The 17420-nt window shown below is 48.8% G+C and overlaps 1 protein-coding gene across 1 annotated transcript; it reads left to right on the top strand.

Moving 5' to 3' along the window:
* Positions 1 to 13737: 13737 nt before the first annotated feature.
* On the top strand, positions 13738 to 17420 carry LOC119326067 (glutamine synthetase). The gene is made up of 11 exons (XM_037599768.1): positions 13738 to 13894; positions 14666 to 14705; positions 14884 to 14987; positions 15111 to 15159; positions 15673 to 15779; positions 15896 to 15983; positions 16077 to 16205; positions 16303 to 16377; positions 16493 to 16584; positions 16677 to 16836; positions 16929 to 17420. The coding sequence occupies exons 1-11, from the start codon at positions 13821 to 13823 to the stop codon at positions 17079 to 17081; spliced, it is 1071 nt and encodes a 356-aa protein (XP_037455665.1). The 5' UTR covers positions 13738 to 13820; the 3' UTR covers positions 17082 to 17420.

The raw sequence follows: 17420 nt of genomic DNA, 5'->3' as shown, positions 1-17420 counted from the left end.
ACGTAAAATTCAGCTTCTTCACGTGAAACATGTCGAATATGTAATCAAATCAAAGGAAGAACTTATCCGCGGGGAAGCAGTCGACGTACGACATTTGCCGCGGAACGTTAACCACGTAGAGTGGGTATCCTGGATCTTTCGAGGCGATGAGGCCTTTCTCTATCCGCAGCACATCGTCATGAAGTCTCCTTAGATCGCCAAATCTGGCCCCTAGCGCTCTTGCAGGTAGGATTGGTTGACCGGGGATATGCCATTTATCCGCATCGGGATATCTATACGGTCCTGAAGCTGAGGCTGCTGAGGCTGCTGGATCATAGAATCGGCTTTTTTGCCTTTCCTCGCTCTCTTCCTAGACTTCTTTACTACCGGAAGGTCGTCCATAATATGTTCAGCCTCTGGAGACGGCAATTCAGGCACCGACTCATGACGCTCAAACCCTGAGTAGGCGCCAGTATAGACATACTGTTAGTGCCATCGTCATCCTCATCCTCATCCATGGCGACGTCATCAGTGACTAATGGAGCCTCCTCCTTACCCCGTCCGCTATCACCCAATCCGACACCCGACACTAATTGGGTAGGTGGGGTGTTGATGTTTATACCTTGCTAAGGCTGCGTGCTCGTGGGTGTGCTCCCGGCCGCCTCCAGACGAAGCAGACTCTTTGGCCACAACAGGACCCACCCATTGCAACAATCACCAAGCCGCCGCAGGGTCTCGTCGTCATCCCCCACTAGTATCAGAGGAGGCAAATTCTCGTGGCCTTGTTTGACACTGGCCACGGAAACCTTGAAGAGTTCGGGGGGATCGGCCGGCTGTCGAACAATGGTTCCTTCGGCTCCATTATCGTTGCCTTCCCCACATCCACCTTCTGGTCGCCGATGGTGTACAATATGGTGCATGGGGTTTCATCGGCCTGCAAATAAAAGTCTACAACGTGAGACATCCGAAAGGCAATGAAAATGGGTGATTATACATTTATTGAAGGGGGGCGGTGTGACAGATACCGTGAGGGCGTCGAGCTCAGCCAAAGATGAAGCACCACCAAGCACGTCCGGTGCCGGAGCCGGTGCGGGAGCAGGTGCGGGAGCAGGTGCGGGAGCTAGTGCGGGAGCAGGTGCGGGAGCAGGTGCGGGAGCTAGTGCGGGAGCAGGTGCGGGAGCCGGTGCGGGAGCAGGTGCTAGTGCAACGCTAGTCGAGCTGCTCCCCAAGAAGTCAGCAAGGGGAAAGTCCGCTGCATTTTTTTTATGGATTTTGCTTGGTCCAAGTGAAAACGGTCGGAACCAAGGAAGTAGATATATCTGCAACCACCTGTTTTGCAGCAGCTACCGCTATTGCGACTGTCTGATATGATTTCTTCTCAACCGCAATCTCAACCTTCTTGTCGATGTTTTCTTCAGTTAACCTCCGTCTTTCCTTTCTCTCCTCCATGGTCTCAGGGTAGTACTTCTTCCATGTGACGTCGTCTCCGACACCGTGCACGCGTCCATACGACGGTCGAGTATCCACCGGGAGTGTTTTCAATATGTCCAATGCCTCAAACGTCAAGTCGCTTTCGGGCGCAATCCTGTGCTGCTCTCTCTGCAAAAGGCACAAGGATCGTTTACAAATATGACTAACGTGTGCAGTCGAATTGATCAGAAACTAAAATTACCAGCAGTCTCATGAACTCCGTCGTGACCGGGTTTGTCTCGTAAACCTTCTTCACTGGGTCCCAACGGTGCTGGGCCCTGAGGACGTCACGCTCCTGCGGGACGGTGAACTCTGCCAAGGGGTCTGGGATGCCCAGACTCGCGGCTTCCGCGTCCTCCTTGGCCCATTTAGACCTCTTTCCGCCATAACCACGACTTCCGAGGTGGTGTCTCCCAATGTTCCTCTCTTGAAGCCCCTTCATGTACTTAGACTTTTTTTGGCAGCTTCGGCCTCGCAAGCCTCCTTGAATATTTGAAACTGCTCTTCCGTGATTGTCGGATTATCCTTTACAATCTCGGAGTAGGGTTCCTTGTCGATGATCCTTGCTTTCACCCTTGTTTTCCAGGCGACCAACGCATCGCTAAACTTGGTCATGGCGTGTTTGTTTATCTTCTTCATTGCCGGGTCCTTATCTGGATCTTCATAATCCTTTTCATTCTGGCCCGGGAACAAGAATATCTGGTGAAACTTCTTTAAGAGGGAGGGCCTCATATTATCTATCTTTTGTAGTTTCTCATCGTTGATGGTGGCGGTTGTCCGTACGATGCAGTAAATTTGATTGTCGTAGCACGAGCGCGCTTCCTCGGGCGCCTTTGGCTCAAAATTGTCGTCGTCCACTTCCATGACCACCAGTCTAGTAGTCCTGAGTTTGTTAGGAAGCCGTTGCCTCTTTGCTTTCGGTTCTACACCGGCTCCGCTCTCCGAGGCAGCGCCGGTCTCGATGCCGGTCTCAGTCTCAGCACCGGTCTGCGTGTCGGTCTCGGTCCCCGATGCCACTGGTGGTCCCGGCAACAACATCGGTTGATCGTCGGCAAGGCTCAAAAATTCGTCTGCCGCCCGGTAGACATCGTCGCAATCACCAGAACCCTGTCCTTCATCGTTGCTAGCCATGTTTCCTATGATTAAATCTAGTCAATTAATTCTAGACCTAATAAAATGAATAAGGACATAAAAAAGGCCTATTGTTTTGCAGGAACATTGACTCCTTCCTGGTGCGGCAAATCCCGGGCACTCGATATGTCCTAGTTTGTATGCCGAAATTCACGAAAAATTTCGGCATGACCTTTGCTAAAAAGTGAACAAATTGAGAACCTGAAATTTGCCGGAACGGAAATGAATCAACATTCCGGCAAAACATAGGCCACTCAGCTTCATTCCCTGAAAACAATGTTCAAATATCCCTCTTCTATACCGCGACACATGTCCAAATATACACGAGCAACCACATGTCCAAATTTCACAAGCTAATTCCAAAACAAAGTGTAGAAGAAATTTCATTTAACTACTAATAGAACAAAATTCAGTTAACTTTAGTGCTCTATAATAATGAAAGAAAAAAATCCAATTAACTACTAATTCCATTCATTTAGGTTATTCATTTAACTTCACCTAATTAACCTACTGTACCACTACTACTAGCAGCACTACTAACCTAATTAACCTAGCAAAACTCTACTGCCCTAACTGAAAAACATCTAATTAACATCTACTAGTACCACTACTGCCCTAACCTAACTAACATCTACTAGTATCACTATATACTATACAAGCAATATCTACCCTAATTAAACCCTACTGCCCTAACTACCTTTTGCTGTAAACCAAAGTTTTTGCTCTAAACTAATTTTTGCTCTAACATCTACTACTTAACATCCTTTGCTCTAAACTAAATTTTTTGCTATAAACTAACTTTTGCTCTACTAATTTTTGCTCTAAAATGCAGAGAGAGAGGAGTGGGGGAAGGGGCGGTGGACTTACAGAGAGGGGAGAGACGGTGGCGGGGAGGTGCTCGGCGACGGAGGCAGGGGCGGAGAGGGCGGGCTCAGGCACGGGCAACAGCGGTCCTGGGCGGGCTCGGGCGGCGGTGAGGTGGAGGGCGGCGACGGTGAGGTCGAGGGCGGCCTCGGGCGGGGGCGGTGAGGCTGAGGGCGGCCTCGGGCGGCGGCGGTGAGGATGACGGCGGCCTCGGGAGGAGACGGTGAGGTTGCTGGCGTCCACGCCGACAGGAGACGGCGGCGAAGTGGGGCGACGGCGAATTGAGGAGACGGCGGCAAGGGCGAGGGATTTGGGGAAGAAGTGGTGGCCGGGGGGGGGGGTCGTTTAAGTGAAACGTAACGGTAGCGCGTTTCCGAAAATGCGTTATAGCTAAGTTAGCTACAGCGCGTTTCCTGAAACGCGCTACTGCTATTCCTTTCTTTTTTTCCCTTTTCATTTATTTTTCTTTACATTTTATTTTTTTTCCTTTCTCCTTTTTCTATTTCTTTCATTTTCATTTACTTTTCTACTTAATTTTCATTTTATTTTATTTTCGTTAGCAGTAGCGCGTTGCACATAAACGCTGCTACAACAAATTTAGCGGCAGTGCTGTTTCTAAAAGAGCACTACTACTATGTGTAGTCGATTGGCTTAGCGGTGGGAATTTTTGTAGTAGCGCTTTTACGACGGGACGCGCTACTGCTATGTATGTATCTGCAACGCGGTTTTTTCTCGCGCGCTACTGCTGTCTAGCAGTAGCGCCCTTTTTTAACACGCGCTACTGATAAAGTTTTGTGTATAGGCTTTTCCCTAGTAGTGGGAGGAGGGGGCACCGGGCTGGACAGGGGGTAGCCGAGAAGATGGCGACGGCGACGATGGCGGGGTAGGGTTCGGGGGCGGAGAAAAAAGGGCGCCTGTGCCCCCAACGGGCGGGGCAGGGGAGGACACGGGCACGCGTCGTGCGTGTCCGGTTTTCACGCAAACACGGCACAAAGTTGGGTCGAAAGCGCACAAAAATGGACATTTGTTCGTTTGATCCCGTGCGTTAAGCCGTGTTTTGTGTCCGTTTTAACCCAAACTGACGCAATCGGCCATTTGAAGTCATGCGTTGGAATAGCCTTTAACGCGCCATTTAGGAATTGCCCTCGCCGCCCTGACCCCCCACGCGCACGCCCGGAGCGAAGCGGAGCAGTACTGTACAGAAAGCGGTGGGCGGTACTGCGCCGCAATCCGGTGAATCTGAATCCGGCCATGATACCTAGCTACGAGGGCCCCGGCGCCATCAGGCAAGTTGGACTCTGCAACTGCCAGTTCAGTCCAATAAACCAGTCGTACGATGGCCGTGCTACGCAGAACGTGCAATGTTTTGTAACCAACCGGATGCATAGATCAAGACTCAAGACGCGAGTGTATGGATTGTACTGCAACGCGGATGCTTTGCTTCTTTTCTGCATCCTCGTGTAGTAGTTGCATCGCGTGAATGCGAGATTTTTGGTTGAAGCATGTTATTAAGCCTCAGAGTAGGCGGCTAGCTGACTGGCTGTCCGTGGTCCGATTTTCTTTTACTCGCCGCATCAACGTCCGGTACGAGGCTATGAGCAAGTCCCAAGACTCCCGAAGGGCCCAAAGTCCAGAGATGGTTCCAAAGGGAAATCTCGTTCCCTTGACAAAACGCAAGAGGAGAAAACGTCACCCATTGAAACGACAGTGTGATTAAACAAGACTGCACGCAAGTCAAGCATAGCGATCGGCCAACGTAAGTTTACATGAATGAAAGCGCTTGCTTGCTGGCAAGAGCAAGATGCAAGACCGACGACTCGAGACTTTGAATATCAAAGAATCAACGATACTTACTCCTACCATAACCGTGCACTCCTGCTCTGCTCTACTGGTGCTCCAAGTCCAAGTCCCAGCTCCCACCAATGGCGACCCGTACTATCTGATCCCCAGATCCACTGTACTGTACAGCGACGTAGACGCGTACGGCGTAGGCGATGCGTACCCGCGTCGACCACCGCGCGTGAGGCGAGACGGCGACGCTGCCAACCAAGCGATAGGGTAGACCCGCGCTCGCTGGTTCCGCGAAAGCGATCGGGAGATTTGGAATCTGCGTACGCAGCAGCTACTTGCGTTACTCCTTGGATGAATCTTCTCCCCCGCGACAAGAGAAGGCTGCGAAAGGAACGCCCATCCACCTCGCCGTCTCAGGACTCAAGATATTAGTAAATGCAAACTACTCCAGTATACGTGAGCACGCATGTCTGAACTCTCTTTCTAGGGTGCATGCTAGCCGATTTTTCAGTCAGGTCCATCCCGGACCAGAGGGCATCGTTGTGGCGACCGACGGGGCTGATGAAAATCACTGAAACTTACTTCGATGTCTCCTGGGTGCTGGGTCCCAGAGGATACGTTCGGCCGTTGGCTCCAAGGTGTTTGTGAGATTAGCAAAGGAAAATAAGCATATATTTTACCGGTGATAATGTCAAGGGTGGTTAGCATAATGCAGAACAGATCAATGGCATCTGTAGATAGATTAACAAAGCGTTGAAATAGGAAAATGCAGATTAACATAGCTGGCATGCGTACGAGTCATTCGACGAATTAGCATTTCCTTCCAGCGATTATCTTCCACGCTCTCCTCCTGCTGATTATTGTACCCGCCATTGGGCATTATATTTTGGTCCAGCAGTAGTTTAAGAGATATCTGGATTTGGTAATCTCTAGGTTCGTTTTAGGGTCAGAGCTCAATAGTTTTTGCATAGCCTACGGCCTACGCATTCAGCTGTACTCCTACATCGCACCTTGGATCTGCGTATGCACCTCGCAGAACATGCAGATGCAGCTCGCAGGATTCCTGCGGTGCATGATGCACCTAGCCACTTGCGTTACTCCTTGGATCTTCTCCCGTTCCATGGAACACCGCGACAAGAGAAAACTGCGAAAGCAACGTCCATCCACCTCGCTTTCTCAGGATCCAGAATTGTATGATATGTGAGCACGCAGGTCTCAACGCTCCTTTTCTGTCCGGATTTTAGTCCGGTCCGTTTCGGACTAGAAGACATCGATGTGGCGATCGACAGAGCCGAAGAAAATCCCTGAAACTAGATGTCTCCCCAAGATAATTTTGGCCGTTGGCTCCAAGGTGATAGCCACGATTAGCAAAGAAAAAACATAACACATCTCACCTCCGTCGTCCATAACTGACAATATCAATAAGAGCTAGGATAATGCGAACAAACGGCATCTCAAGATGATAATATTAACAAGCATTGCGTTGAGACAGGAAAATGCAGAACAATACAGCTGGCATGGCATGCATAGGAGCCATATACGCGGCGAGACAGAAGAGAGATGGCAGTACGAATGAATGTGTAATTCTTTTCAGCAGTTTCCCTTCACGAACTTCCCCTGCTCAATATTGTATGCACAGCCATTCTGCATTATATTCCAGTCCACTGCCCCAGCACTAGTTTAAGAGATATCTGGACCCGGCAATCTCTAGGTTTCGTTAACTAAATACAGTGTCCAATAGTTTATTTACACCACGACCATTCAGATCCAGAGGTAACGTTGCATGCACGATTCATGGCCAACTAAAACCGTGTGTCCATGTGACTCGAATGACACTGGTGCAACTCAGAACCCCAGATGCTTCGTGTCTCCTGGGAGCACCAGGCAACTGAAGATCTAGATCCGCAACAGACCGATTTCATGGGCGAATCAGTCGCTCCGGGCGTGCTCCACGTTACGCGTGCGTGCGACCGGACGCTTATTATGTACTGTCTGCTGTACGCGCAGCCCGTGCGGGCTCCTCCATTGGTTCAGCCCGGCAAAGCGAGATCACAAGCTTTCTACAAGCTCTGTCCTAGTTAGACTCCTGCTCATCGTTCGGTTATCTGAAGCTCCCACGCATTTCACCTAGGAGCAGACGGTGGCTGACAGCAACGAAGCTTTGCGGAATTATTACTGAAGCCTGACGTGGACAGCAATGTGCGCAATCCGCTTTGTTGAAGTGCTCCACGAATCGGCGGAGCTAATTTTCTTGTCGTACGCTATGTTCAGTTTTTCACTGTCTTTTTCTGCAACTTTTATAATTTTCCTGAATTTGTCAACGGCCAAGAAAGCAGCGTCCTCTTTTTCTTGTTCCCGGCGAGCACGAAGCCAGGGCCGCATTGGCCAGCAGACCCGACTCCGATGCAACCAAGGGCTTGGAGCCTATCTCAATCCGATCGACATATCGTCGATTCGTCGTAGAAGAAGAAAGTGGAAAAAAAGAGTTAGTAACTTAGTACTATACCTCATGTTTCCAGAAGAAACTTTGGATGCTCTAGACTTAGTACTATCCCTCATGTTTCCAGAAGAAACTTTGGATGCTCTAGAAGGAGGAATAAAGGACTCAGGAATATCATCGCTCGATCGTCACGGCCTAATAATTCCCACGCACGTTGGAACTGGATGTGAGGCTCGATCTAGTCAGGCCCCATTGCTGCGGTATTGGGGCGCGAATAGGTCCAGCACCGGGGGAAGTAGTACGTAGTAGCAGGTGATTCTGATGCAATTAACGAGTTGTGGTACAATCATCTCGCATGGACGATGGAAAGCAGCTGACGTACCAGCATGAGATGCTGCCGCCCATTCGTGGTTCAGTTATGCTCTCGACGGCGGCAAAGCCAGAGATTTCGAAGAACATGCAGATGCACCTCGCAGGATTCCTCTCAAATCAAATGCTAACAGGAATATCTGCGAAAATCCTGTCGAGATTTATAGGTGAAAAAAAATTGTTCTCCAATTTTATTTTATTTTGCCACTGGCCGAGTAATTTCGTCCGTCGCTGGAAAAACGTCGTGTCAAATACGCAAAATTTGTACTAGCGACGAAGTCAGGATTTTCTGTTGTACGGACGCACACCGAGTACAATCTTTTCAACGATGGGCAGCGCGCGTGCGAGTTGTTGGGGCGCCAACGTCATGGGTTGATTCCGTGAGCGTGGGCCGTTGGAGGACCACAAAAGCACGATTTCACACCTTGCGAATTCCATCTCGCTATACAGATATTCCTGTGTTTGATTCAAAAAAGGGTATTCCTGGCTTAGCAAAACAAGTTTATTAAAGTGTAAGAGCAACCCTTTTAGCGGAGTGTTCAGAATAGAGTAGCAGATCATCTGGCAAATCATGGTAGAACTGATCGTAGTACGGCTTGTTGGCTTCGCAGAGGCCATCCATGTATAGCTAAACTTTTGTCGGCTGATTGTAACTCTACACTTTTGGAATAAACTCCCATTTCACTCGCAAAAAAAAAAAGAAATACTACATTTTCATGTTTGATACTCCCTCCGTCCCATAATGTGACGCGTATCCAACCAAGGTTCATAAATTTTGACCAAGATTATTGCAAAAACCATCCATATTTATAATATCAAATATATACCATAACTCTAAGGTACCTAGATTTTAAGACCTCGCAATCAATTGAGGTCTTCAATTTGAAATTGGGTCATCCAATTTTGACTGGGTCAATAATTTCGCAAGGAGCTCTCTCATTCCATTTTTTTAACACACTATGCTTCCTAATTTTAGAGCTCATCCATTCATTTGACGTATACAAGTTTAAAACCTTGATTTTGACTCAGTCAATCCTTGGTTGTGGCAATGAAATCTCTAACTTTTCAGCTTCCTAATTTTAAAGCCCCTCATTCAAATCAAGTCTTCAATTTAGAATTGATACACGATTGATTGGGTCGTTGACCTAGGCTTCACGGTGGGATCTCTCGATGATTGGGTCTCTTGGTAAGTCTGGGTGGTGTGGGCCTTTGTTGACAAATGAGAAGTGCCGCCTATGACACGTTCTTAGCACCGGCATGATACACACGGCCAACAACATATGTAATTTTCTCATGTATTTCTATCAATTAAAAGACGCGCTCCAATCACATGATCAAAAAGACCTACACAAACACCACAATAAAAAAACAAAAATAACACACTCATTGACAATTTGCTATGGATTGGTCATAACAAACACTCTCCCACCAGTCACTTCCATGATTTTCACCGTTGGGTCACTTCCCTTAATCTTCAACCATAAATTGACACATCATCTATAATCATGATTGCGTAAAGTCTATCCGTAGGTGTAGCATCTCTTATAAAAAAACACTCCATTGTTTTTCCCACACAGCAAACCAACTAGCATGTAAATAATTTTCACAACTTAAATAAAATGATCATTTAAACATAAAACATGTACAACCCCAAGAACATAAACGGCGCAGCAAAGCACGCACTGCCCTTCTATTATATACCATGCGTAGATATATTTCATGCTGAATCCAATTATGTTGATTTTCGTATTCTAGACATTGATTAATTTATCTGTAAACTTGGTCAAAGATTACAATGTTTTGACTTTGAAAAATCTAATGACGCTATATTTTGGGACGGAGAGGGTGTTAGGGTATATTTCTCCCTAAGTGGTTTTGGTGATTGATGACAATGTATTTGCGGACTAATCATATGCATTCAGCATTTCAGACTATCAAGCATATGGCACATGACGATTTGTGCCCCTCAGAGTTTCAAGTGAAGACAATTTTCTTTCCTTCGGCTCAGTTGGGTGGATTTGAGTCGTACGGAAAACTGTAGTATCAAGAGGGGGTCCGCTGCGGAAAGGTTCGGATGGAATCAACACGGACACACTCATATTGCACCCATTGCCTCTTTTCGTTTCGTTGGAGTTGTGCTTTGTGTGTGCCGAAGAAGGGGTGGAGAGCTGCAAGCAATAGTACCGCGGGCAGCAGCGGTAGTACCGCTTATGGGCGGTAGTACCGCTGCTACTCCAGCTCGTACTACCACTCGTGGTTGGGGCCTCGATTTTTCGTGTCGGGTTTTACGATAGTACCTCAGGGTATCTACCGTGCTACCTGTTTGCCCTAGAAAACTGGTGGTTGTAGCAGTGGTAGTCCGCCTATAGACGGTAGTACCGCCCCTACTACCGCGGCTACCGCCGCCAGTTCCTCTGTTTTCTCCCCTATTATTCTTATCTCGCGTACATCCTGGTAGGAGTCGGTAGTACCGCTCCCAGAATGGTAGTACCGCGCCTGGAGCGGTAGTACCGCTCGCTTGAGGGCTGAGAGGTGCATAATGGTTGAATTTGTCCCCCACTATAAATGGGGGTTTTCTTCCTCAAGAGGACCTCACCTCTTCTTCCTCCAAACTTCATTGTTGCTCCCAAGCTCATTTTCACCCGATCTCTCTCCCTAGCCAATCAAACTTGTTGATTTCTAGGGATTGGTTGAGAAGGCCCCGATCTACACTTCTAGCAAGAGTAATTTGATTCCCCGCACTAATCCTTGCGGATCTTGTTACTCTTGGGTGTTTGAGCATCCTAGACGGTTGAGATCACCTCGGAGCCACATTCCATTGTGGTGAAGATCCGTGGTTCGTTGGAAGCCTCCAATTCGGTTGTGGAGAGAGCCCCAACCATTCGTCCGAAGGCAAGGTATAGGAAAAGTGGCTTTGAGCAAGTTTTTCACTAGATCCAACGATCCCCTCTTAATAGTGCGGGATCCCTATACTCAAGAACAAACCATAAATGAAGTCAATATCTTGTATCTCCATTCTTGAGTTATATGCTTTTTGTCCCTAGTCATGATCCATGCACACGGTCTTTGAGACATAATCCTGAGATATACTTGATAAACATGATTAGTCCCTAGCATATGTGTTGTCATCAACATCAAAATATGATTAAGGGCATGATTGCACTTTCACTCGTCTCCACCGGCTTCACTTGTGGTTATCTCTTACCTTTACTTTGTCCAAGCTCTTGTTGTGTTGTATCATTTGCTTGCTCTTCTTGTTGTTGTTAGCATCAAATAAGTTACTCACCTAGTTACACATCTAGACAACCTATTTGTTGCTAACCCTAATTTGTTAAGAAAAGCTAAAAATTGGTAGTTGCCTATTCACCCCCCTCTAGTCAACCATGTCGGTCCTTTCAGAGGGTATTATTTTAGATGCATTTTCCCCTCTGCTCTAACACACTTGACGTCGACCTCACCAAGGAGTGGATTACAAGGTGGAAGTGTCGACTCCACCGAGATATGAGAATTCGACAGAGCAGTTAGGATCACGTGACAGGGCCACCGACTACATGTGAGCGTTAATGGTGGCGGGGTCAAGAGGAACAAGCAAAATATTAAATGACAAGTTGAGTATTATAGATGTATGTATTTCTTATGTTTTCCTCCTCCTAAAATTAGGCTCATGGCAAATCCTTCTTCTTCCTTCTCAACCTTCTTCTTTCTTTCTTCTTCTTCTTCCTCTTTTTCTCCAAGATATATGATTTTCGTATATGTTTGTAGCAGTTTAAAAACTATCCCAATGGTGTTTTTTTTTCTTATAACGGAGACGTAGTTGAAGGCAACCGCACCTGTCAGTGGAAAAAAAGGTAGAAGCATCGACACCACCGAGGTAGAAGACCTCCATTTAGCGTTTAGGATCATGAGGTTGAGCCACCGACTGATCGATGATGGCAATGGAGCTGAGAGAAACAAATAAAATATAAAATGCAACCGAAATTTCTTGGTCAATCCTTCTTCCTCCTTGTCGACATCTTCTTCATAGCATCATCACCATTGCCTTCTTAGTCCAACGTGGCATCATAGGCACCGCATTCTTAGGCTCGCCGTATAGGTGCCAATCCTTCTTCCTTGTCGGCCATCTTCTTCCTTTCGTCATCACCGCCTCATCCTCAATCCAACCTTGCATCATAGGCACCCGCCTTCTTTGGCTGGCCATATGTGGGCCTTCGGCTCTCATGAACGCTCCAACTATAACCGCCCTAAACTCTTGACCTGTAAGTCTGACGAGGTCGACACACTCGCACATGGTTCCCTCTTTTAGCTCTGTCAGCACTGACGACAAATTTACGTTCTCACAACCCTAACCGATGCCGATGGAGCCTAAATAATATTTTTCACCACAACAAAGAAAAAAAAGGCAATCAGCTGAATAGTAATATCAAATGCAACCTTTCATATATATCGCTTGGGATAAAATCTAGGAGTAACCGATTTGGGCAGATACCCACACCGAATCAGCAGCCGGCATGCCAACCAAGATTCACATCAATCAAACGTGGAAAAATAAGATCCCCGGCACAAATGGGTCACGTGCGTGCTGGCGTCGCACCAGTTCATACCTCAGCTTTTTTCCTGAACCAGCGATCGATTCACCGCACCGTACCTCACGTGCGCTCCACCTCGTCATTTCCCTTCCCCTCCTCGTGACTCTGCCGTGCCTTCTGTTTCTTCCACTGCGCGAGCACTGTAGCACCCTGCCGTGCCACAAGGCACGGTAGAGGAGCCGGTTCCGTGACTCTTGCGGTTACAAGCCCAGGTTTTGGAGTAATTTTGAACCTTTTCAAAAAGCGCACCGCCGGAGAAAGATTCTCCCCGTGTTTCAAACGTGGCTCTCCGGAGTAAGAAAATAAAAATGGAAGCACTGCATTTATGCAAAATCGTGGTGGTCTTTGCTAGTGAGTCGCTTCCTTTTTTGCACCTCAATAAATCTGCAAAAATTTATGTGCGCACGCAGAAATGCGCAAGATTCCCCGGCGGGTGAAGATTCCCTGAATCTGCAACCCACTCCCACTGGCGCATGAGGTGGGCAGCATTAGGTAGCTAGCTAGCATGATTAAATTGCAGCAAATATTCAATCAATCTATTCCAGCTTTGGACTCGTCTCCAAAGCAAAACGTCGAAAAATAAAAGAAGAAAAAAACCTCCTTTACTTTACCCCTATGCTCGGAACTCATAATCAATCTCCCAGCAGCACCACACCATCGACAAAGCTGCCGCCCGCAACGCATTAAAAATATTTTATTTTATTTTCCTGCAACAACCCCCCGTTTTCCCAGACTCCGTACGCCGCACCGTACAGCTGACGGCCGGGCCCGTGCGAGGCGCCGGCCCCGCGGGTCATCGTCGTGGGAGCGCCGGCGTCGGGTGCGGCGGACGTGACATCGCGCACCTACCCACCCCCGGTCGATCGATCGATCGAACGAACTACTTACCGGACATAAAATATTTTCTTATTATTATCCGAGCCCGCGAAGGAGACGTCGCCACGGCGGAGGTCCGCGGAGATAAACATATCTTTCTGAGAGAAAGCTGGTGGAAAACCCGCACGTATAGCGGCGGTACACGGATACGCACTGCGCGCGACGGGGTTCCCTGTAGCTCCTGCTCCTGCCGGGTGCTGGGTCGTCGCCATTATATAGCCGCCCTCCCGATCTCCCCTTGGACTCGCACCACCCCCACCCCCACCCGCCTTCCTTCCTCCGCGACTTGCCTGCCCGCCCTCAGTCAGCCGGCCATGGCGCTCCTCACCGATCTCCTCAACCTCGACCTCACCGACTCCACGGAGAAGATCATCGCCGAGTACATATGGTACGTCCTCCTTCCTTCCCCCGGACGGACGGACGGGCTTCGGCCGTTTCTTCGCTGCGTCTCTCTTGGCCGCCGGCCGGGTTCATGCCGCCGCCGGCGGCTGGTTCGCGGAGAGGAGGAGGAGGGATCGCTCGGGGGGCTGGGTTTTTTCTCGATGCTAAATTCATGGGGCCGTCGTCGTAGTTTGCGCTGTTAGCGCAGATTCGTCCTAGTGTTTTCTTTTAATCAAAAATACTTTTCGCCCTCGCGATCCGCTCGTGGGTGCAGCGAGCGGCGGTGCTCGCTCGTGTGGGTGGTAAACGCCACCTTTTTCTCTTGTTCCGTTCAGTTCCGTTCTGAGAGGGAGAGAGAGTTGGGAAACACAATAGGTTTTTGGCATGGCAGCGCGACGAGAAGAGGTTTTTGGTTTTTCGGTGGTGATTTATCACCCCCCTTCCGGATATGCGCAACGCAAGGATGGATGTGCCACTACCATATTCGTACCAGCAGTACGTTTTGTCCTGTTGGGGGGAGGATCTCTGCGGTGGCATCCTCTGCCCCCCGGTCCCTCCCCTGCGCAACATGGCCCCGGCCCGGCGCGGTCAGAGGCCCTGCTCCTCCTCCATGAATATCCCACACTCTAGCTTGTGAACACCGAGACCAGTACCCATATTTTCACTGTGCCCGGCAAAAACCGCGGTGAACAGTGAACGATGCGCGATCATGAGTTTGGTTTCTGTGGACTGTTTCTGCTGGTATATTCACCGTGTATTTATTTTGGATTTATTGCAGGATCGGCGGATCTGGCATGGATCTCAGGAGCAAGGCCAGGGTAAGATACAGATTCAGATAAAGATTCCCCGGCCGGCATGGATCCCATGACCCTCTATGCCGTGTCCTATCACTTTTCTTATCCGCTACTGAGCTGTTCTTGTGCTTATATATCAGAGGTTGCGAGATTCCCTTTTGCTAACTGTGTGAATTTACTGTTGCTGCTCTGGTTGGTGCAGACCCTCCCCGGCCCGGTCACCGATCCCAGCAAGCTGCCCAAGTGGAACTACGACGGCTCCAGCACCGGCCAGGCCCCCGGCGAGGACAGCGAGGTCATCCTGTAGTAAGTGCCATTTGTCATGCCCCTACAGAACCATTTACCTCTGTGAAGTGCAGTTCAATCTTTTTGTTACTTTGGACCCAAGGAGTAATTTTTGTTTCCCTTGGGGCATGTGCCACGCTGCAGCCCACAGGCCATCTTCAAGGACCCGTTCAGGAAGGGCAACAACATCCTTGTAAGTGACCACCCCACTCATGTAATAGACTGTAGCACTACTACCGTGCAAGTGATCTGCGCCTGTAGGCTGTAGGCTGCAGTGTAGTACTCCCTCCGTCCAGAATTACTTGTCGAAGAAATCGTTAAAAACGGATGTATCTAGAACTAACATATGTCTAATACATCCATTTCTCCAATAAGTACTTCCGGACGGAGGGAGTTCTGGTCAACTACGACAGACTAACGAGTATCATTAAGAGGGCAGATCAACTTAACTATCCTCTGATGTAGAATTTGAATGATCTTGGTCCAGTGTTCTTAGCTACTCCTACTCCTATTTCTGACGAAAATTGTATCCCAGTCAAGGACCCCCTCAGGGTTCTGAATTTTTTTTAGATATTTTTGGTTATTAGGTGTGCTTGTCTGGTCTACCTAACTAGTACAGTGCAATAGAGAGGGAATCCAATGGTCATCATCTCGTCAACATCCTTAGTAATCAAGATCCCCCTTACTAAATTCGAACCACTTGCAGGTCATGTGCGATTGCTACACCCCAGCTGGAGTGCCAATCCCCACTAACAAGAGATACAACGCTGCTAAGATCTTTAGCAACCCTGATGTTGCCAAGGAGGAGCCATGGTATATATAAATATAACACACGAACTTGATCGATGATTACGAACACTAAAAAAATAATGATCTAGTAACTGTTTTATGATGATTGATTCACTGATCGTATTGTTTTGCGATGATAGGTACGGTATTGAGCAGGAGTACACCCTCCTACAGAAGGACATCAACTGGCCTCTCGGCTGGCCTGTTGGTGGCTTCCCTGGTCCTCAGGTACGCCTCTTTCGGCTTGACCGACTGAACTTGGACGTTTGGCCTTAATTTTGGTGAAGTGTACACTCAACAACCTCTTCTGTTTGTGTGTAGGGTCCTTACTACTGTAGTATCGGTGCTGACAAGTCGTTCGGGCGTGACATAGTTGACTCCCACTACAAGGCCTGCCTCTTTGCCGGCGTCAACATCAGTGGCATCAACGGCGAGGTCATGCCCGGACAGGTGAAACACCGCTACAATACAGGACATTCCTATTTTCTGTGTCTTGGAGAATTACTGTCTCTCTGACCATGGTAGAATTATTATGTTTGGTTTTCAGTGGGAGTTCCAAGTTGGCCCGACTGTTGGCATTTCTGCTGGTGACCAAGTGTGGGTTGCTCGCTACCTTCTTGAGGTAATGATAATAGTCATGTGATCTTATTCTGATAAGGGAGGAGGCTTTTGTGATGGAATGACATCGTGTTCGGTTAAAATTTCTTGTGATTAAATGTCACTCTCCCTTTCTTCAGAGGATCACCGAGATCGCCGGAGTTGTCGTCACATTTGACCCCAAGCCCATCCCAGGCGACTGGAACGGTGCTGGTGCTCACACAAACTACAGGTAATTGAGATTGAGATACTCGACCAGATCGACATGATCCGTTCATCTTACCGTGCTATTTTGCTGATCACGAACGACTCTGCTGCATTCAGTACCGAGTCGATGAGGAAGGACGGCGGGTTCAAGGTCATCGTGGACGCCGTCGAGAAGCTCAAGCTGAAGCACAAGGAGCACATCGCCGCCTACGGCGAGGGCAACGAGCGCCGTCTGACCGGCAAGCACGAGACCGCCGACATCAACACCTTCAGCTGGGTACGCGCCCCTTGCCTTCTACTCTGAACCATCTGAACCTTTCCGTATCTCGTTACTCCAACTGTGGTTCTAAACACCATCTTGCTCTGCAGGGTGTCGCGAACCGTGGCGCGTCGGTGCGCGTGGGCCGGGAGACGGAGCAGAACGGCAAGGGCTACTTCGAGGACCGCCGGCCGGCGTCCAACATGGACCCCTACGTGGTCACCTCGATGATCGCCGAGACCACCATCCTGTGGAAGCCCTGAAGCCGATCAGCGCCGATCGCCGTGCGATGATCAGTGGTGGGTTGGGTTTGGTGGTGGCCATTGGAGGATTTGGACGAAATTCTTCCAAGATATTTCCTTTTCCGTTTGGTTGCATACTACGCGTAGTCCGTTTAGGTAGGTCACATCATCGTCGTCGTCATCAGGGTGTCTGGTCTCTCTTCTCTCGTCTTTGGGTGGTGGGTGGCAAGAGGCGTGTCAAACACACAGGACTACTATTGATTGTTTTCCCTTGCCGTCTGGGTGCTCTGGTCTCGTCTCGTGTAATCATCAATTGATATGGTAATAAAATGGTCCGTACCGCAGCCGTGGTACCACGCA

Source organism: Triticum dicoccoides, chromosome 6B, assembly GCF_002162155.2.
Source record: "Triticum dicoccoides isolate Atlit2015 ecotype Zavitan chromosome 6B, WEW_v2.0, whole genome shotgun sequence".
NCBI lineage: Eukaryota > Viridiplantae > Streptophyta > Magnoliopsida > Poales > Poaceae > Triticum > Triticum dicoccoides.
Note: the sequence above shows the minus strand (reverse complement) of the source record. Positions and strands in the feature narration are given on the sequence as shown.

Bases quoted from the DNA above. Each gene is read 5' to 3' on its own strand.
- LOC119326067 (XM_037599768.1), top strand. From the start codon at position 13,821: ATGGCGCTCCTCACCGATCTCCTCAACCTCGACCTCACCGACTCCACG. The intron at 14,988-15,110 runs GTAAGTGCCATT...GCCACGCTGCAG, and splicing joins GACAGCGAGGTCATCCTGTA to CCCACAGGCCATCTTCAAGG. The intron at 16,206-16,302 runs GTGAAACACCGC...TTTGGTTTTCAG, and splicing joins GCGAGGTCATGCCCGGACAG to TGGGAGTTCCAAGTTGGCCC.